At 39.9% G+C, this 21,868-nt stretch overlaps 1 protein-coding gene across 8 annotated transcripts in view; it reads left to right on the plus strand.

The window, feature by feature from the left end:
* Positions 1-21,868, plus strand: part of chl1a (cell adhesion molecule L1-like a) — a 60,414-nt gene that overhangs the window by 31,843 nt on the left and 6,703 nt on the right. For 3 of the 8 annotated variants that reach the window (XM_084365574.1, XM_084365575.1, XM_084365578.1), the window contains 16 exons: positions 1,398-1,509; positions 2,838-2,998; positions 3,817-3,982; positions 4,298-4,422; positions 4,626-4,730; positions 6,166-6,363; positions 6,763-6,833; positions 6,934-7,156; positions 8,040-8,155; positions 9,847-10,051; positions 11,069-11,191; positions 12,873-13,055; positions 19,693-19,731; positions 20,608-20,721; positions 21,014-21,175; positions 21,550-21,732. In XM_084365574.1, the coding sequence (XP_084221700.1) occupies positions 1,398-1,509; positions 2,838-2,998; positions 3,817-3,982; positions 4,298-4,422; positions 4,626-4,730; positions 6,166-6,363; positions 6,763-6,833; positions 6,934-7,156; positions 8,040-8,155; positions 9,847-10,051; positions 11,069-11,191; positions 12,873-13,055; positions 19,693-19,731; positions 20,608-20,721; positions 21,014-21,175; positions 21,550-21,732 (2,286 nt within the window). Of the gene's footprint in view, positions 1-1,397; positions 1,510-2,837; positions 2,999-3,816; positions 3,983-4,297; positions 4,423-4,625; positions 4,731-6,165; positions 6,364-6,762; positions 6,834-6,933; positions 7,157-8,039; positions 8,156-9,846; positions 10,052-11,068; positions 11,192-12,872; positions 13,056-19,692; positions 19,732-20,104; positions 20,168-20,607; positions 20,722-21,013; positions 21,176-21,549; positions 21,733-21,868 lie in introns of all 8 variants that reach the window. The other 5 variants (XM_084365577.1, XM_084365576.1, XM_084365580.1 and 2 more) reach the window with 5 other exon arrangements.

Genomic DNA, 21,868 nt, shown 5'->3' on the forward strand with positions numbered 1-21,868 from the left:
CAGCTCTGCATGTTGTACTGAGCTGTTAGCTTCTCATCATTTGGCGTGAATGAAGATATCTAAACGGATCTTCTATTTATTATAGTAGAGTAAATGGCTGCATGTAATGCATGTTGTGCTTTGATCCAAAATGCACTGGCCCCATTGGGAGCATTTTCGAGGGTTCATTGTCTTCAACACATGGACAAGAGAAGCCGCAAACACTGTGACTGGTGGACGACCTGCTTCTACTTCCTGAGCCACATCCACCCAAATTACATACTGAATATACCTCCTGCAACAAAAGTCCCAGCCAATCAGTCCCCTCTGAGATTATACAGCTCAAGTACTTTTCACTCACTTTTTTCCATTCCAGCACTCAGCTCATTATCACTTGTCGCTCCTGTCTGGAGGAGCAGATGGCAATTTAATAAAGAAGCCTACTATGGAGAGAGTCACTTCCTAGTGAACCTCTGTCCCACTGAAAAAAATAAATTCTAACATTAATATAGTTTAGACTATAGTAATATGAGAATCTATGTGAGTTAATTAACAATACATTTGATTGCATCCAAAAAAAACACAGAAGCTCCCATGAACCTCTGTCAACACTGCATATCCATGATACCGTATATACCAACAGTGTCTACCTAGTACTCTGTAAAACAAGTCATTGTCAACAGTAATGTTTGTCATTAATTTGTTCATTGTTTGAAGTATGAGGTGTCAGAAAATATTAATAACAAAAAAACAAAAACAGAGGCCCATTGCAATTTTCCAGCACAAGTTTACATATTCATACTTCTGGTTCTGTCTGATCCGTGGTCCAGTCCTCAATGATAATGGTCTTTAATTATCTATGATAATGAATGATAATGTATTCATTATCATAGAAGACAAAGAAAACCAGCCAGTATTCACATTATATAGAAGATGAGAGTACAAATCTTTGGCATTTTTAGTTTATTAATCAAAGATCAGAATCACTGCCGATGAATGTTCCATCAGTTGGCTAATTGACAGATCATTACAGCTTTACTTCCATATGTGTCTAAGCCATGGCCACTTGGCATGAATCGAACTAAATTATGATATTAGATTGTTTTTTAAAAGAATATATACAATCCTTATCTAGACAAATAGGTTGAACCACACGCAACAGTGTGGAGCAACTCAATGTTTACAGATGTTTAGTATTTGGCACCATTACAAATCTCTTATGGGATTTTGAATGCACTAAGCAATGTTACATCTCTTGAAGTGTTACAAAGAGGTTGTGATGCTTGTGCCTGCGTTTGAATTATATCTGTACTTTCAGTTATCTGTTCTTCTACCCCTATTCTTTGTGAGAAGATTCTCATGGGCAATCACTTGACATTTGAGCTGCTGTAATCTCCCCTCCTTCCCCTCACTCTTAGATATGGCTCCTCGGATACTGACAAGGGACTATCAAGAGTACGCTGTAGTGCTGGGAGGAGACATCACCATGAACTGCAGTGTTTTTGGCTCTCCACCACCTGAAATTTCTTGGTAAGCAATCACCAGGAAGATCAGGTACTAGTCTGGGTGACGTCTGTTAGTGTGAGGTTCAAACAAGATTTGGACATGTATCGTTAAGACAGAAGTTATTTACTTCATGTATTTATATTACATTAGTTGACTGTGTGTGGTTTACAGGTGTCTGTGCTGTCTAATTGGCCTCACAGGCACAACATGGTTTTCATTGTGCTTGCTGCTCAGTTCAGTGCAATGCTGAGAGCCCAGTGGTGTCCGTTGATGCGTTGTGTCTGAAAGAACCTTAAAGAATACGTTCACCCAAAAATGCAAATTCAGTCATTATCTACTTACACTCTGATGCTGATTGAAGGTTGGATGTGTCTACAATACATTTCTGGAACTTCACAGCAAAACGGTGTTGATATGATTGTGAATAGATAATGACAGAATTTTCATTTTTGGTTAAACTTATCTTTTAAAGAATGAAGCAGAACATGTACAGTATCACCGCTGTGAGTCATGCTATTAATCCAACACTGCTTCAGGTATCTGCATGTCGCAGTCTGATGCTTGACACTTATGTCTGTTTAATGAGATAATCCTCTTCCGTTCCTTGAAATTGGGCTAATTAAATCCTATTAACTACCTCTGCAGCTCTGCTACAGTTCAACAAAAGGGAAATAGGATCGCAGACAGTTCCTGACAAAACACTCTTAACTTGACACCCTCACAATATTATAGATAGTTCCTCTGAATCCACTAGATGTATTCAAGCAACTCTAGCTAAACCTGCTTTATTTATTCAAAACCAGAAGCTTTATTTCAGAGTTTTTTCAGAAAGGAGTTAGATATGTATTTTATTTCAATCAACTGAAATACAACCAATGTCGAAATAGTTGCAATGTGTAAAACATAAATAAAATCAATTTTACTGATTTTAATAAATATATGCTTATTCTGAATTTGATGCCAGCAGCAGGTTGCAAACAAGTTGGGGTGAGGTTTAACCACTTTGAAACACACTGTATGAAGGATATTACTATAAAGAACTCATTAAACACAGTTTGTTTGCCAATGATTGCATTTAATTTATATTTTACATATCAGTTATTTCTGAACTTGCCAAAATAAATTATGGCAAAAAAATACACAATATACTGTTGATGATATGCTGCAAGGAAGAGAAATCTTCCTCTCAAATGACATGATTATCTTGGCTCAACACTGATCCAAATAAACTAAAAACACAGGCTGAATTTGTAGCAAAATGGCACCTTAACTGGCAAACTATAAAGTGCACATGTGCTGTCAGATAAGTAGTACACAGACTCTAAAAGAGGTGTGAAAACTTTCTCTTCTAGGTCCAGATATGAGACTCCAGGACCCATAGAAGGGGAGCGTTTTTCCCAGAACGGATCTTTGAAAATCATCATAGCGGACAAAAAGGACAGCGGGAAATATGTGTGTGTTGCCTCTAACAGGGAGGGCAAGTCATCCATCGCTGCTATGCTGGATGTGAAAGGTATCTCAGCAACATGATTAGTGTTGACTCTCTTAAGCAGGATTAGTACTAGTCACTGCACACAATTGTTCATGTAAGGGCTAGTTCACCCAAGATGACAAGGGATGTTTTCACATGTGTCTATCTGCTTGGCTAGACTAGGGGTGGGGGAATTTTCCTTTCTGTTATACAGGTGCACTGACCCTTTAAACTGAAGTCAATGTGGTTGTGTTCTTATAACCACACTTGGTTTAGTACCTTTCTTACTGACACATAGATTTTTGCTGGTCGTTTGTTCAATAGAAGGCTTGAAACTACACATAAATACAAGATGTTTAAGATCTGGAAGGTAGAATTTATTTCTTTTGGACATGCTCTGCTGTGATTGATCAAGTAGTAAAAGCAGTCTGTCTCTGTGAGCTCCTTTGAAAAATGCTTGTGCTGAGTAGCAAATAAATATCTCAGCATCTTAATTTAAAATTCATCTTTCACGGATGTTGTAAAAAGATGCCGCATAAATAATGATGTGGTGGAACATATTTAGAAATATATTTTTCATGGGTTGTTTCATAAATGCAAATTACCATGGAAATTTATTGAGCAATATCGAGACATTTACATTTTGATTACTCGTTTCACAAATCAAAGAGGCAGTTACTGCGAGAAAGACTCATTCATAAAGTAAATAATGTGGTTCAACTTCTAATATTCACATTTTATTTGAAGCATAGAGGAATAATGAATAATTTACATCTCTAGCTCTTGTCTAACAAGACAAATATTATTATCTTTCTGTCTTGTCTGTTTAATGTACCTATGTGCTCTTCTCTTATCTTCAGACCCAACAAAAATAGTTGGTCCACCTCAGGATGCACAGGTCGTCAGTGGGACCACGGCCCAGTTGAAGTGTCAGACAGAGTACGATGAGAGCCTGCGGGGCTCCTTTGAGCTGGTTTGGAGGAAGGATGGAGAGGAGCTCCCACTTTCCTTTGAGGAAAATTCCAGGTTTGAAAGTGTTTCCATGAGTTTTTAGTAGTGTTTTTGTACAAGATGACTTTATTCAGTGTCTTTATGCTAAGGAAGAAAAAAAATGCATGAAATATCTTATACTGATCACTGGAGGGCTAAAGACTGGGTGGATTTTGTTTGTCCTTTGCATCATACAAGCTCATATTTCTGTTCGCCTGGTCATTGAGTAGTTTATCTGAAACCATATCAGTTTTAGTTTTTACTGCACATGCTCACTGAGTACTTTCTACTTTACTGATTGATTGTATTTGTATTCCTGCTATAAAGTGACAAATGTTCTGATATTTTCAGATATGTATTGGACGACGGCATGTTGCAGATCATGAATGTGAACCTGAGTGATCAGGGAATCTACACATGCATTGCCAGAACCAGCTTAGATGAGGACAATGCCACTGCATTACTCACCATACTGGGTAAGTATAAATAATAAAGTATAGAATACCATCAATTATTGATTACATGTTCTTTAATGTGACTTAGAATATAGACAGCGATATCAATAAATTAAAACAGGTTGTTGGGTTGTGGTTTGGATGTCATAATCATGTTTAAACCCTGGAAACTGACAGTTGCACCTGAACATCTAAAGTTGTTTTTATGTTTTTTTTCGTTGCAGACGTTCCCGATGCGCCAAAACATTTAGAGATGTCTGAACTTCAGAGTCCGAGGAATGTCCGCCTGTCTTGGGTGCCGGGGAGTGATCACAACAGCTCTATAACAGGTAAATGTTAATGTAGAGGAAGAAGAAAATTGCCTCTATGGTAACTGTATTGGTCATATGGGTCTTCTGTCCTTGGACTCACTCTCACTCTACTTTGCTGTAGATAAAAACATATAAACAAAGTGTGTCACCCAAGAATCTGGTGCTTCAGTTTCACCTGATTTGTGTCAGTGATGCTCTGTTCATAAAAGCACAGAAATCGGCTGAACTGTATCACCTGAGCACTTGATTAGGATTGTTTTGTTGTTAATTCAACCACTGCGCATCACTAAATGTTTTCATGTCTCCTCTGTTGTGAAAAAGAGAGTTAACATATTCTGCAGATGTGATCTGTGTTGAGTTCAAACTGAAGTTTTTTAAACAAGTGATGGCTGCAAATAGCTGTGAAGTAGCAGAGAAGCTTTAATCTTTACTCTCCCATTTATTTTTAGAACTTACTGATTTACAAGAATTTATGCCAATTGATAAATGTATCCTCTTGTAATGTTTATTAGCTTTGATATGCGTTATCTGTGATCAGAAACAAGAGTAGACAAGCCTGAGGAAGATCTTTTGTCAGACTGAAGTAATTTTAATTGTTTAATTAAACATCTTGGAGCAAGAGACATCAGTTGCTAGGCCAGCTCTTTTCTAAACGATATCTGTGGATCAGACAGCACCAGGTGGATGTGTGTAGAAATATTCATTTATTGTAATTAATTGACATGGAAATAGCCAAAAGCTATTGCTGTGTCTGAAATCACTCCCTCATGCACTCATTTATTATTCCCTACATGATAAACAGTGAGTCAGATACTCTCAGGGTGTTGTTAACTGAGACTTTGGACACCTATATTTTCAACACGCATACAGGTGTAGTGTTGCATTACTAATTTACACATCTGTCATTTCAGGAACAAGGATGAAGCTTCGCCCTCAGGGGCATTTGGTAAAAAAGTAGTTACAGTTCAGGTCTACACCTCCTGAGTTAGATGAGATTGCTATTACTCTTATGTTTGTGCATTAAGTACAAAGCAGTAATAAGGAGCCTAATAAATGAACCTCTTGTTATGGCTTTAAAGACTGGACGCAGAGCGAAACAGCTAGCCTTGTTTTCTCCACAGTTAAAATATCTGCCTACCAACACCATTTAAACTTCATGCGAAGCAAAGCTTATGGTCTCTGACCCCAGCTTTGTACTTAACACAAAGACCCGATAGTGGTAATAATCACCTCATCTTACTTTTAGAAAGGAGGAAAATAAATTGTTATCAGAATGTTAAGCTATTCCTCTGTTGGTCTAACCAAGCATGTAGTTTGTAAAACCATCAGTAAGGTAAAACGGACTGTACAATATATTAAAAGGAGTCCAATGAATGCTTTCTCAGCTCTTGTATTCATCAGTTGTACAGTGATAAGTGAATGTGTATGACTCCCGTCTCCTCCATGAACACAGAATTCATAGTGGAGTACGAGGAGAGCCAGTGGGAGCCTGGCAGGTGGAAGGAGCAACAGAAAGTCCCTGGTAACCAGGCAACAGCCGAGCTGGCACTACACGGACATCTTAACTACCAGTTCAGAGTGTATGCTGTTAATGCTGTTGGACCTGGACCCCCCAGTGAGCCCACTAAGAGACACAAAACACCCCCTGCTGGTGAGACTCGCTCCCTTTAATTAACATTTTCTGCTGTTATCTGACCATTGTGACAGCAAAGTTTTTTGCATTTCTTTTGAAATGTGCAAAGAGTCTCTGTGTGGAGAAGCCAGCTTTTGGACACAGGACTTTGGAGCAGTAGGGGGTTTGGATATTTTTGGGTCACAGAAGCCCTTAAAGTCCCCAAATATCAGCTCCTGCACATGTTGCTGTTTAACCTCGGCTCTCTTTTATGTGTGAAATGTGAACACTTGTGCTAGAATTTCAAAATAGCCTGTTTAAGTTGAACAATATGAGTAGATATTTTTCATTTTTAGGAAAGTAGATAAAGAAAATAAGATATGCGCTTCATGCTACTTTTCATTTGTGAATATATGATTGTATAACTTCTTTTCAAAGCTCCTGATAGAAACCCAGAAAACATCAAAATTCAAGGTCCTCTTCCTCATCAAATGGACATTAGCTGGGAGGTAAAAGAAAGAGCATATCTATCTATAAGACTGCACACTAGAAACCATTATAGCACAGAAGCATTGTTCAAGATTTCATCAGTACACTATTCTGTTGTAGCCGCTGTTGCCTATTGAACACAATGGCCCTGGTCTTGAGTACAAGGTGAGCTACAGGAAAGTGGGGGTGGAAGATGTCTGGACGGAGCATCTGGTCAAAAGACACTCCTTTACCGTGAGGAACACGTCCACTTTTGTCCCCTACGAGATCAAAATTCAGAGCAGGAACAGCCACGGCAAGGGCCCCGATCCTAAAGTTGTCACTGGGTACTCTGGAGAAGATGGTGAGTTTTAGACTGTATAAGTTCCTTACTGTATGTATTCATATCATATTTAATTCAGAGTTTCATCTTCTTATTTACACCTCTCTTCAGTTCTGCTTTTTTTTTTAAGCATGCCCTAAGGCTGAAGTAGCACATGTAGCTGTTGTTTTTTCTTGTCACTTACTGTGAACTTTTTGTGTTATCGAATCCCGCCCTGTCTTCAGTCGTCTTTTGGCATTGTCTGCGGGAAAATGTGTCAGGTTAAGTTCCTTCCTTTATTTCCTTTTGCCCGTGGTTTTAACCCCGTGCAGGTGTGCAGTAGTGACTCTTCCCCCCCTCTGATAAAAAAGAGAAAAAAAGAAAAAAACTCCTTTGCTAAATCCAGCAGGTGGCAGATAACCTTTGTAGCGCAGAGGGATGTCAAATTTCCACTTCTGTCTCAGAAGCTGTGGGAGATTTGACAGATCGCGATGCACTTTAGACCAACTGATGCACAATGGCTGCCTCTCTCTCTAGTATTTGCTGTGCTTCTATCCTTTCCTGCTACCAGTACAGTGACATGTAGAGCAGAAAATACTGAGAGCATTTTTTCGTTTCATGAGTAGTGTTGTATTTGTCCCTCAAAAACTGCTTTGAACAAAGGAAGCCGCTTCATTTTGTGTGTTTGTGAACATTTATGCCGATCCACCAGCATCGTTGTTTTTATTCACCACCTTCACCGACAACAGATAATTACTGCACAGCCAACACTAAATAATATATATTCTGTCTAATCAGACTGTCTAATTAAGTGGTTTTTTTTTAGTTAAGGTTCTGTCTTTATACAGGCTTTATGGTTGTGTTCAAGAGCCTCTGCTGTTCTCAAAACGTCTTTATTCCTGACCATCCTCTATGTGTTCTTCAGTCCCTACTGCAGCACCACGGGACGTAGCTGTGGAGGTGTTCAACACCACTGTTCTGCGAGTTAGCTGGACCCCGGCTCCACCTGCCACAGTGAGAGGTCATCTAGGGGGCTATGATGTAAGTTTTCATGGTCCTTAATCACGATTTCTATCAGACCTTTACAGTAATACAACCTGGCTTCTTTAGGGTTGTATAACTAAAGACTTTCAAGGCCTCAGGGACTGATTTTGAGGGGTGTGATAAAGGAAATTGTTACTTTTGAAGTTCAGATTATTATTTAAGATAATAACTTAATAAAAAATCTCATAGGATAAGGAACGGTGAAGACCTGAACACAAGCTATTTCCATAGAGCCTTCTAGGACTTCTAGAAGACTTCTAGAAGAAGGACCAAGTGTCAGGGAGAAGAAAACACTGGATTTGTTAAAAAGAAGCATTTAAGTATGATTCATTGTTAAAAATACATACAGAAAATTGTATAAAAAGTATCAGGATGTCTGATGCAACATTCACAGGAAATAACCTACTCAGAATTGACTTCCTGCTATAATGTGAAAGGACAGCAGACTGCAAAAAAATATTGGTTTGATGATGAAACTGAATTTATAAGCTCAAAATCCTTTACCTGGATTACCAGCAATCAGACCTTTATTCCAGCACATTTCTCATTTGTCACATTTTGTGATATATGTTTTTTTTTTTTTTTTTTACCCCTTTTGACTCATCTGCCTTCAGTGTGTCATAACCAAAGACAGCTCCCTGGGAAATTGGCACCCCCACCTTTTTGTCTTTTTAGTTTTTTTATCCGACGCTGCAAGTTCATTTTAATGGGGCAGGAAAAGGCTCAGACAGACATACAAAATGGTCATTATGTGATTTTATACCAGTGAATCTTTTTTTTCAAGGTGCTATATCCTGTTAGTATCCAAAGCTTCCATAATTGTGTGACGATGAATAGTACAATATGAGTGACACACTGACATTGCTTGCAAAGCATAAAACCTCCACAAACAAAGTTATATGTCAGCTAAATCTGACAATGTTTTATACATGTGTTGTACTGGTGTAAGATTTTGTTTGGGGTCTTCTTAACTTTCTGTATTTCAAACTCCACTAATTATCCTCCTCTGAACAGTCTACCGTTTCTGGTGGAATAAATTTGTCATTAGCTAGCTAAAAAAAGCGGCTCACCACCTGTGGTAGGTGAACTCAACTGTGAAATTCGTGCATGTTCTCTCAGAAGCAACAGTTTCGAGGGAAGTTGTTGTGGGCTTGTGAACGGAGCAACAAATAACTTCCCAGATTACTTTTTGGAAGAGGGGTGTATGGATTTCAATTTTTAATTTGTTTTATTAAAAAGTGATGTGTGATTTAATACTATAATTTGTTTTTATAACTCATTTAGAATGTACTCGTTAAATACGGTAATATGATACAATCCCTGTAGAAATGATGATTTTTGGCACATTTTTCATAAATGCACTCTGTCACCTGTATTGGTGTTGTTATGGTGTATGTAGGTGGCACAGTGGTTGACAGTGTGACAATGACAACACGATTGTGTGAATTAGCGGTTTTAACAGACACACCGTCGTCACTTGAGGTGATTTGGAGAAGTCTCAGCTTCACAGTTCATATGTGATATGTGATTTCAGGTATCTGTCTCATTAAAGGGGAACTGGGGCATTAATTGCTGCTCCTCAGTGTTTTGTATCTAACTGTTCTGTCTTAATTTTTTCTCCTTCTCTCCCTCAACTCTGTGGTCTGTTCCCTTGTTCCTGAACACTGTCCTTGATCTCCCTCTCACAGGTTCAGTGGTTTAGAAAACGGAGTCTGCTGAATCCCAACAAGGTTTTAGATGAGCGCCAGTCCATGTCTTTTCCTGGAAAGAGGACTCATGCCATTGTGCCGGGCCTTAAACCCTTTTCAGAGTACAGACTCACTGTCAATGTTTTTAACAAGAAGGGCAATGGGCCCAACAGCGACCCTGTCACCTTCAACACTCCAGAGGGAGGTAAGGACCCACAAAAATACAAAAACACCTCAAAAATAAAAGATACACTGAAGCTTGCGGAAAAATGAATTCATGATACAGTGACTCAGACAAGAAGAAAAGGAGATTTAACAAAAGCACACATTTCGATTACATCGAAGTATCCTGCCACTCAAAAATGTGTTATGCTTATTGTTACTTCACTTGGTTGTTTGTGCTTCACTGTGCGGAATAATAAACATGCAGAGTTTGACACTAGAGGGCTGTTTTGACTGTTTTCAAATTTATCTGCCGAAGGAGGGAAAGTGTCTCTGTGCTCACCTTTAAAGCTCAGTTTAAGAAGTGTACCTACAGGCATGACAACTAGTTTGGAAATCAGTCATCATTCAGTGTGATGTGGGCACTTTAAACCTTCAACACTGAGAAAGGACTCTTTAGTGAAGAAGACATTTTGTGCCTGGTAACTTTAGAAATAATAATGAAAAAAACCCAAACATTTGCATATTCATAGATTGTGGATTTTTCCCTTAGTGAGGGAGAAAAATGTAACCTTGGAAAACATAGTGGAAAAACCATATCAGATACAAATTATAATTGAGCATATGCATTCTTATATATCTCAAAACATATCCGGAGGGGATTTGAAATACAGTAGATATAGTAACATGTTTAGCCTTAAGACCAGGAGAGAAAAATCATCAAAGGTTTCTCATGAAAATACTTGTTTAAGGCTGCTCAGTGTAGCAGCCTTGTGAAATGACAGAGCCGCTTAATACTGTCATGTGCGACATCGGTGCGGTTTTTCATCTGTTTCACAAATAAGACACAGGTAAAGAAAGCTTTTATAAAAAAACATAAAAGAAAATATCAAGCTTGAAAAGACACTTGGCATGAGAGAAAGAAATCTTATTTGGACTGACTGTTTTGATTCAAGCATCCTAAAAATATTTCTACACTAAAACAGACAGGCAAGTATATGAGCTGCTTGCGAAACATGTCTATACAGTAGGTGCATTAATATTACTGTGGTTTTCATAGTTCCTGCTCAGGTGCCCATCCTGACCGCCTCCAACGCCCGGGAAGACTCCATTTTGTTGGTGTGGGGCCCACCGCTGGAGACAAACGGCATCCTCACTGGTTATCTCCTGCAGAACCACCTCTGTATGTACACGCACGCACGCACACACACGCACACACACGCACACACACGCACACACACAATGGTCTTTGACCAATTACTCATTGACTTACACAGTGTAGACCTCTGGTCCTGTGTGAGTTTTTTCATGAACAGATTTTTCTTTGCTGTAGCTTTTCTGTTGTATGAGGCATTGTGAAGAAGCGTAGCTGCAGTGTGAGTGAGAGAAGGAAAGAGCAGGTCGGAGAGAAGGAATGAAAACATACTTCATTCATGATCATCATCCCCTTCTTCCCTTCCCTCTCCTCTCGTGTTTTCATACTGGACACTAGGTTGCACTGTTTAACACCAAACCCTCCACAATGGTCTGCAGCAGCCCAATTGTGATGGCTACTTTAGATTGTGGTTTGACAGTGTCCTCAGTGTTATCTCGTATGATCCTGTACTGCAGGTGCTCTTGCAGAAAGGATCATTTAGGCCAGCGCCGTTTGCGCCTCCTCTACAAATGTATTTATCATTTATCTCTCAGAAAGCGTTTCTTCTTGCTGAAAAACCCCTCTCCACCTTTGTGCTTGAGAACAGTGAGGGTGAGGAAGTGAGTGAGGGGCTTTCATTACGCTTCCTCTGTTTTCAAAGCCCACGCTCTCGTTGGCTGACATTTCTGAAGTCTTTTGTGTAAAATGTGAAGGCAGAGACAGCCCTTCGCCGCCTCCACCAGCACCCACGGAGTCTGGCCGGCTCTTCAATACACTCTGTCCCCCACTCCTTTCTGCTTTTTCCCATATCAGATGTCAGACTTTACACAGATATTCCCACACAATGCAGGCTGTGGGTGTCGGAGGTTTTTTTCAGCTGAGCTGATTCACCATGAAACTCAAGGATATTTCAAATTTCTGCAAACGCATTGAATGTACTATATAATACACATCGTGATGTATGCACAGTCTGCACATCCAGATGAGTCATGAAACGGCTGTGTAATTAGTCTGACGATGTTCACAAACACATGAAATATCCAGTTCTCTGCGCTGCAAACAAACATCAATTTTCTGAAGCGGCACCTGCATTTGAACGCTCGCACAGTAATGACATCAACGTGGGGGGTTCTTTTCTTTCTACAGCCTGCACACATACTATACTTTGATCTATAATGCAAGTTTGGTGATACATTATGCTGCTTGTGATTGCTACTACACTGAATTCCCCCCTCTGACTAGTTGATTTTTGTATTTTCTTTCTTTGCCTTCCATCTGCTTTATCCACCTGTTGTAATTTTTATCTTCCTTTTACACAACACTACACACTTTTTCCATCTTCTTCCTCATCAATTCCTCCTCCTCCAGTTTTTCTTTTTCCTCCTCCTCCTCCTCTTTTCATCCATTGCCACTTGTTTACACACTTCCCTCCCTCCCTCCACATCCTCTTGAGCTCTCTATCTCCTCCTTTCATCTCCCCGCGCCTTTCTTCATAATGTATTCCTCCTCAGCTCACCTGTCACGACTTGTATCTGCTACGTTCACTTTCTGCATGAGCTAGCATGACATCTCTTCATCTCCCTCCTCCCTCAGCCGTTGACCCTCATTATTGCTGTGTTCCATTAACATACAACACAAGCCCAGAAGTGATGACTTTTTATGTGTCGATCCATCGTAGGCTCACTCATGCCTCGTGAACTGACCTGACATCTTTCCCCTTCCTCCATAGTTGATGAGACCACACTGGAGGTGGTTGATTCCCAGGAGATAAACATCACTAAGGCTGACACCACCCAGTGGCGGCTTCAGGGCCTGGAGCAGGGCAGGCTCTACCGCTTCCACCTCAGTGCCTGCACTCGAGCAGGTTGTGGACCTCCGCTGGCCCAGGAGAGCAGAACTGTCGCTTCAGCTCGTGAGTAGATGACATCAGTGTACTTGTGGTGGCCAATAAGATCTCATTTAAATTGGTTCAGGTGTGAAAGCCCCACTAGTGTTTTAACTAACGATTATTTTCATTCATCATTATCGTCTATTAATGGATTAGTTGATTGGTCTATAAAATGTCAGAAAATGTTGATCAGTGTTACCCAGAGCCCCATACGACATCCTTAAATGTTTTGTCCACAACACAAGAATATTCAATTTACTGTCATAGAGGAGTAAAGAAACCATCAAATATTAATATTTAAAAGCTGGAATTGGAGAAATTGGACTCCCCCTCTTAAAAACATTACTTAAACTGATTAATCGAGTATCAAAATAGCTGGCGATTAATTTAATAGATTAAGCTCTTATTATATTGCAGCTCTATAGCACCCTACAGACATGGTAGTTGCAATGTAGTTGTTCATACAAAGTGGAGATATTTATACTAATGATTGATTGCACTGTACCATACATGAAACTATTTCTATAACTACGGGGCAAACTAATTAACCTTTGAAAATAGCTAATTAGTTTTGTGACTGAATTCCTCCTAATAATGATAAAACCCTTTTTTATTTATATTGCACCTTTCAAAACAAACTCACTAAGTGCATACTTAATAAAAGTAGATAAGATCAAGAACTTATAATATATATATTGTTCATATAATAAACCAGATAAATAATTTAACTAATTACGAAAAAATACCATCGGTTATGAAAAAGCCATAAGATAAAAATGAGTCTTAAGAAGAGGCAGGCAGGTCCACAGCATAAACCAGCCTGGTCCCTTTTGGCGACAAGTCAAGTTGCCGGAAGATCTCTAGTAGCGATCAGGCTCATGGAGAATAAGCAAATCACAGATGCAGGCAGGAGCCTGATGGTTCAAGGCTTTAGTAACAAGCGTTAAAATCTTACAATCAATTCGACAACTCACAGTTAACCAGTAAAAGGCAGCAAGGATTGGTGTGATGTGGTTGCTTCTCTCAATACGTGTTAAAAGCCTTGCAGCAGCATTTTATACCAACTGCAGTCTCTGGATGCTTCGCCTACTGATAGAGGAGAATAAAGTGCATCTCAACAGTCGAGTCTGGCCGACATAAAAGCTTGGATTACCTTTTCCAAGTCTGCAGACGAGAGAAATGACCTGATCTTGGTTAGCTGTCTCAGATAGGCATAGCAGGACTGCAGCACTTTAGTCACCTGAACATCAAAGGATTCAGAGTAAAAAAAATAATACCACACGATGATGCCATTAGGGTTATCTCGGCTTGGAAACAACACGTGTTTTCACATAAAGGCCTTTAAAGTGTTTCACTCTTGTGCCATGGAGTAAGAGAGAAGTGGATGTTTATAAGGCATGGATGGTCTACTGAAAAGACTCTCTTCATTGCATCGTGGGATTTGTGGGATCCAGTGTTTTTGGTTTTCGCTACACACTGAACAAAAGTCATTTTTATCATCTGATGCAAAGATTTTGATTTTTGCATCAGTTCTCTGTTGCAGTCTGGATTTTTCAGACTGTCAAAGCAGTTTGCTGTTGAGCCATTAAGAGCTTTAGATAAAAGCAAAAGGACTTTTCTTCAGACACTTTCTAAAAGATGCTGGGAGCCAGTGTAGCTCATCTAAAACTAGAGTGCTGTGCATTTAGTTGTTCTTTTTTTTTTTAAAGTCTAGCAGCAGTATTGTGAATATTTTTTATACTCTAAAAGCCTGTTTAAAGAAGACCAGTGTGTGGAGCCTGCTTGAGATAAACGCATGAATTAACCTTGTGGCAGCTTGCTTGCATAGGAGCATGTGTGTTCTGGCAATATTTCTCACATTGTCTGAGATACATATAAACGTGATGAGATAAAATAATGCTTTTTTGGAGACTTTGGCTGATGTGTGATTCAGCTTGATTCAAATTAAAAGACACAGGCTTAAAGTACCCATATTGTAGTAAGTGAGATATCTATGTCTTTCTGATTATAGCAGGTCTAGGTGCTGCATGAATACTGTGAAAGTATTACAATGCTCAAGCCACAGAGAAATGCCCACAGCCCATATTTAGAAACTGTACGTTCAAAGAAGGTTGCCAGGACTTCCGTAAGATTGTGATGTCACAACTATACAAGTCAAGTCAAGTATATATATAAAAACTGAGCATAAGAGACTAAAGCATACAAATGATTGTGTATTGTTAGTGTATTTTTAGCTATAATTCATCTAGTTATTGATCGTAGAAAGACAGGATGTGAGTGAGCTTAAGGCATTTTTTTTATGCTCTACTTTAAGTATAATCGTGTCATCTGCATAGCTGTGAAAATTGACGTTACACACTCTGAAGGCATCACCTAAAGGAAACAGGAAAAGTGAGAGGATCACACATGAGATCAAAGCAGATTCCCAAAGCAACAAACAAAAGATGTGTGACTTCCTGGACAACATCAATAGCTGACATGATATAAAATGTGCTCCCAGTTATGTTTGTACAAATCCAATTTAAAACATCATCAGCAAGGTATTTCTGAAGTTTTCAAAATTTTCAAAATCTAGGTTTAGATCCATCCGTTGCTTTGTCTGACTGAAACTTCCTAATAATGTTGTTTGATGTTAGAAAAAGCTGTTAACTATTTCTAGAATCTTGCTTTAAATCTCTCATGAGGCAGCACAAAAACATCCCAGTTAAATGAAAAGTGGTAATAAATTTCAGTGTATAATCTTTAACAACTTTAAAGCCGCATTCAAAGCACTTAATAATGACAGCGTGTGGAGGATTTATTCTCAGACTTTAAGGCTTGAGGCTACTTTTGAGGTTAATTTTGATGAAGTGAATACACAGATTGTCATCTTTAGCTACAGTACCAGTTTTGATAATAACTATATTTTAAAAGCCTTTAGAAACTTCCTCATTTCTTTGCAGTGGAGTCTGGATAGTGAATGTCAGAGGTCGAGGCAGCATAAATTCATTATAGCACACAATATTTTGGAAAAAGGCACTTCTCCCAAAGTTACAGGCTCTGTATAAATGAAACATGGACCTTCAGCTTTTCTGCAGCTTTTCCTTTCAGTGGCTCCACATGGTTTTTCATGGTGATGTTCTGTCACCCATACCTGTGACCTTTAGTGCTTATCAGGTTATCGTTCATCCTTTTCAGGCACAATGCCGGTCTCACTGAGCGAATTAATGAGAAGATAAGTTCAGAGAACTAAGCTTATGCTGTAGCATCTTTGATCCTTTTCTGAACTGTTTGTCTTGAAACAAACACTGTGCAGAAACAAGTGATGGGGGGCAGAGTGGCTATTCACCCCGTTACAGGACACTGTACCATCAAAATTATTTTGAAGCTGTTATTTTAAGGTAAAAAAGTAACTTATGTTGCTTTAAACATGATTTGGTAAGATCTAGTTAAGTTTAATTGTATGTGATTGAAGCATCACTCCATTTCTCCTTTGTTTTTGTAGAGAATAGAGACTAACCTGGTCTAAATTGAAGCCAAAACTTTTCAAATTCTGCACACATGGTGTCTTTAATTAGTATCTTACATAAAGCAAAATCATGCAGGTTTGGTCTCTTTGAGTTTAATTCTTTGCTCACACTTCACACGGGTTGTATGTTGAACCATGTAATTTTATTCAGCCAATTTGGCAACTAGTTTGACAGTATTATTTGCCACCGTTCAGATTTAGCTGCATTTGACAGGTAGTCATTTCAGCCCTGATGGTACACGATAAACCCTGAAAATGAGTGCTAGAATTTCGTGATAGTTCAAAGTTCCTCACTACTTTAGTTGGCAGGCAGAAAGATGTGAACGCATGAGAAGATCTGTGTCCACTATGAATGTTTTAATAAAAAGTTATTCATTCCTCTCTGGCTTTTATGTTTCCTTTGAGAGGCTCTGCATCTTGTAGGTGGATGTCCGGCCTGAGAGCCATTAGATGCATTGTTTGCAAATATGGTTGAGTAGAGGCTCGGCGGGGAGATAAAATGGTTCTGTTTTGGAGCGCTGTCCTCAGGGTGTGTTAGTCACAATGCAGCAAAGTAGATTTATGGATGCCCATAGCACGGAGCAGGGGCACCATGAATTTAGAAACGTTGATGGGCAGTGATGGAGTGACAGTGAAAAAAATGAATGCATGCGAGTTAGCCAGCTCAGGCTATGAAGTGATCCTTTTAGATTTCACCTTTGTGACTGAAGGAGCTTTTAATGCTTATCGCCATGAACAGTTGTTATGTTTAAAAATAGTCTGGACAATTTACAGATTAGCATAGCAGAACAAAAAACAGCCAGTATGAGCAGATGTGCCTGCGTTCATGTGTCTTTGTTTGAACGGCTTCTGAGGCGGACTGAGTGGCTGAAGTGAGAGACAGAAGTAAAAAAAAAAAAACAGAGAGGGATGAAATGAAACATCTGTGAGACTGAGGAGCAAAAATATCTATTTCTCTCCATTAGGCCTCATGAGATAACAAAGAAGCAGAGATAAAGCGGACTGCAGACAAGCCAAAAAGCAGAGTCACACAAAAATAACCAGATCCTCCAGAGATTAAATTATTTGCTCCCTGGCACAGCATCTGAACACCCAAGTTGTTATCGCCAACATGTTTTCGAATGGCTTGGACCTGATGTTGTAAAATATTTAGTGATAATGAATGACTGCAGTCAGCTCTGGATTCAGCAATCAGAGCAGGAAAGGTTGTGTAAATGTACAGCTGTGTCGGTTGTTTTATGAGTTCAAGTGGGGATTACACAATATTCAGACGAAAGGGAAAGTGGGAACTAATGTGTAATTAAATAAATGTAATGGCCCAATTATGCCAATGATTACAAATTTAGTCCATGGAAAATCAAACCCTGGAAACACAGTGATATCTCAAAACAGTGCGACAATACAAAGTCTATTGTATTTTCCGTTTTTTAAAGTAACACAGTTAGCTAATAGCACTGTTATGAGAAACTGTCGTGTTCGAGTTCCAAATTCATATTAGGACTAATAAGGGCATTTCCACGCGCATAATACCAAGAGAACTCAAGGGATCAGGACTAAACAGCTTGGTAGCCTTAAGAAAACCACTTATCAGTGAGGCTAATCAGAAAAAAGGGCTTCAGTTTGCTAAGGAGCATAAATATTGGACTCTGGAGCAATGGTAAAAGGTCGTGTGGTCTGATGAGTCCAGATTTACCCTGTTCCAGAGTGATGGGCGCATCAGGGTAAGAAGAGAGGCGGATGAAGTGATGCACCCATCACGCCTAGTACCTAACGTACAAGGCTGTGAGGGCAGTGTTATGACCTGGGGTTGCTTCAGTTGGTCAGGTCTGGGTTCAGCAATGTTATGTGACCAAAAAATGAGGTCAGCTGACTCCCTGAATATATTGAAGGACCAGGTTTTTACATCAATGAATTTTTTCTTCCCTGATGGCTCGGGCATATTCCAAGATGACAATACCATGATTCATTGGGCTCAGATTGTGAAAGGGTGGTTCAGGGAGCATGAGACATCGTTTTCACACATGGATTGGGGACCACAGAGTCCAGACCTTAACCCCACTGAGAATCTTTGGGATGTGCTGGAGAGGACTTTACGCAGCGGCCCGACTCTCCCACCATCAATACAAGATCTTGGCGAAAAATTGATGCAACTCTGGATGGAAATAAATGTGCTGACATTGCATAAGCTTATCGCAACAGAGCCACTTGTGTGACATTTTTTGGCCGAGCAGTATATTTTTTTGTACTGTTTGGCAGTTAGTGTGCAAGAGATGAATATAAAGTGTCTGTAATCAATATTCTTATAATAACAATTTATCACATGATGATGTGAAAATGTGGCAATGTAGGAGTTGCTCGTTGGGATGATTTCCAGAGAATTATCACCTGAATTGGCGTTATGGAGCTTTATAGTCAGCGTCAGCTCATTGCTCAGCCCACAACTTCACTGTTTTAGGTCACTCTTACCACTCTCATTTCCAACAGAAGAAGGTAGCTGTTAGTCATTAGAAAAGCATTTGGCAGCTAAATATATTTCCTTCAGAAATGTTCAATTTAGATTCATCAAGTTGACAGATGCACGACTCAAAATTAATGGTATTTCTGTTCCTGCTGGATGTATAAATAAGGAACTGTTTGCTAACAAGTTAGCAAAATGTGAAGATTTTGTGGTTTCCCCTGATTAATGCTGTAATAACTAATCCAGTTTTAAGTAGCTTCTGCATTTTTTATGCATTATGAGGATATTATTGTCCATCAACTCAACAATCGAGCAAATATTTTCATACCAACACCTACTGAGCACACTGCATTTGTCATTAAATGCATCACAATTCTTGCTTACAATTAGTAAGCGCAGTCATTAGGACAAAGTGTATGATCTTTTCTCCCCGCAGCGCCCTCTGGTGGTGCAGCTCTCCACCAGCCCACCACTAACAAACAGACACGTCATGCGGGCATGAACCTGCATATGGTTGTATTTGTGAGTTGTCTTTGCACTGCCAACGTATTTGCGTCTGTTGGCGTGTGTCGATGTACATGCGTGTGTGTCTGTGTGTGTGGGGGGGTTTGTGCCTGGTCTATAAACCTTAAAGCTGGCTTTCCATATATCTTTAATCTTCTGCTGTATTTCATTTTCTTTTTATCCCTCTGAAGATTTGCCACCGACTCCAGCTGTGGCCCCTGTTCAGAGCAGTACGTATGGCTGCCTGCAGCCTCTGCGGCTGGCTAACATAGAAGTAGTGGTAGAGATACTATAGACATGGCCACAGGTGTGCTGGTGTAGTGAGTAGCTGGTCAAAGCCTCATCAAAAGTTTCTTTGTAGTTTTACAAATATAGTGTTGGTAATCCTTGAATAACACATTGTCAGAAATTGTCAGTTGCTACAATTTCAGTTTCAGCTGAATCGTACTCGCGTAGTTACTGCCCTTAATCCAGTTTCCCCAGTTGCTCTAACAGTCCTGCCTTCATGTAGTTTATAGAGCTCGTTTGTTGCACGCTACAGAGTGTTAGACCTGACAGTGTTGTAGCAGAAATCTAACATCTGAGGCTCCTCTTTCTTTTCAGGCCACAACTGCTCTCTCTCTTTTCCCAGCTCTATCCCAGACAACTCTACTCATCCTCCTTTAGGTATATAGCTCACTCACACACATGCACAGCCAATGATATCTCTGTGATCTGCCTCAACTTTCAACTAACAATGGCATTCGAGACGAGGTGTGTTTTCAATCTATTCTGATATTCGCTCATGGTGGGGGCGCGTCAGGAAATGCCAGCTTTGCTTAAGAGAAAGTGAAGACTGGATGTCACTCACGCCCACGATCTCTATATCTACCCTTTATGAGCCAAAATCCAGCTCCACTCAATTAAGTCTGGAGCCCAGCGTTGCCTTTTGAACTGTCGTCTTGAAGGGTTTCTGCTTGCTGCACTGTTCTCAAGCTGCGGGGGGAGGAAACCTATTTGCCTCTGCTAATCCTCTTTTCCTGCCTTCTTTCTCTTTTTCTCTGTGCCTGTCTGTGTTTTCCCTTTCCTCCTTATTTTTCTCCCCCTATTTCTTCTTTCTTTATCAGTTCCAGCCCTGTTGAACATAAGCTCTTATGTGAGTGACACCTTTGCCAAAATCAGCTGGACTGCCAGAGAAGAGCAGCAGGACTCGCAGCTTTATGTGGCTTATATGAATAACCGTAAGCTACTTTTCCTGTCCCCGCCTTGCTAAACATTTGTATGAGTTTTAGGTGCCATCATGTTTAGGTGGGAGGTTTTATATAAACATCTAAAAATATATTATAAGCCTAACGTCTGCATGGCTACTTTTATCATTTCCATAAATGCCTCAAAATGTGTTAAGATGTTTTTAAACTTATATATAGTACAACAAATAGTTACTTGGTAACAGCTCATTCTAACTTCTTTTTTGATAGCATGGATGCTAATACAGACTTGCTGCTTGTGCACTTCTTGTGCTTGGCTGTGTAGGTGATGGTAACTGGCGGATTTCAGAGGCTGTAAACACTTCTCAAAGTTTCCACATAATTGATGGGCTCAAACCCGGAGCGGTGTACACTGTGCGTCTCATGGCCAAGAGGCTGCTCGATAACGCTAGCATTTTCGAAGACGTTATCCAGACTCGAGTCAAAGGTGAGAAGAGAGAAAGGTGTCGCAGTCGATAGAGCTTAGTGATTTGACTTCTAACCTGCCGTAACGTCAGGATATCACTGACAAATTGTTATTGACTGTGGTGAATGTGTGAGCTTATTTGTTTTTCCTGCATCTGCGTTTTTTTTCCCACTATCTAATATTCTTTCAGAGGAGATAGAGTGTCATAGCTGAAGGGAATGTGAGTCAAAAACGACGTGAGAACATCCTCTCAAACTAGAATCCATCATGTTTTTCTCTTTTCAGTCAAATATAAAGTTGTATGAGGAGTGCTCGAGGGGACTGTCATACTCAAATACACTGATGTGCAAAGTCGATGCTTGAGCTCTCTGCCTCTTTTCTCTTTCTGTCCTCAGCTGCGGAAGGTCAGCGGAGCGACTTTTCCACCCAGGGATGGTTCATTGGGACCATGTGTGCTGTGGCACTCCTCACCCTTGTTGTGCTCATGGCCTGCTTTGTGCGGAGAAACAAAGGTGGCAAGTATGCAGGTACGCCACCGCCGCGGCTGCAGCAACAAGACATGTTCTCCATGGGAAAAGGTCAGTTAGTCTTTGACCAGGGTTGGGTCCCCTTTGTCGCTTCGCTTCAGGAAGTGAATCAAAATTCAACTCAGCACATGTAGAAAACACTAGTCTGACTTTGTTATCATAAGAAATTTAAAGGGACAGTACACAC

This window comes from Pagrus pagrus, assembly GCF_965226575.1.
Source record: "Pagrus pagrus genome assembly, chromosome: 11".
In the NCBI taxonomy this organism is placed as follows: domain Eukaryota; kingdom Metazoa; phylum Chordata; class Actinopteri; order Spariformes; family Sparidae; genus Pagrus; species Pagrus pagrus.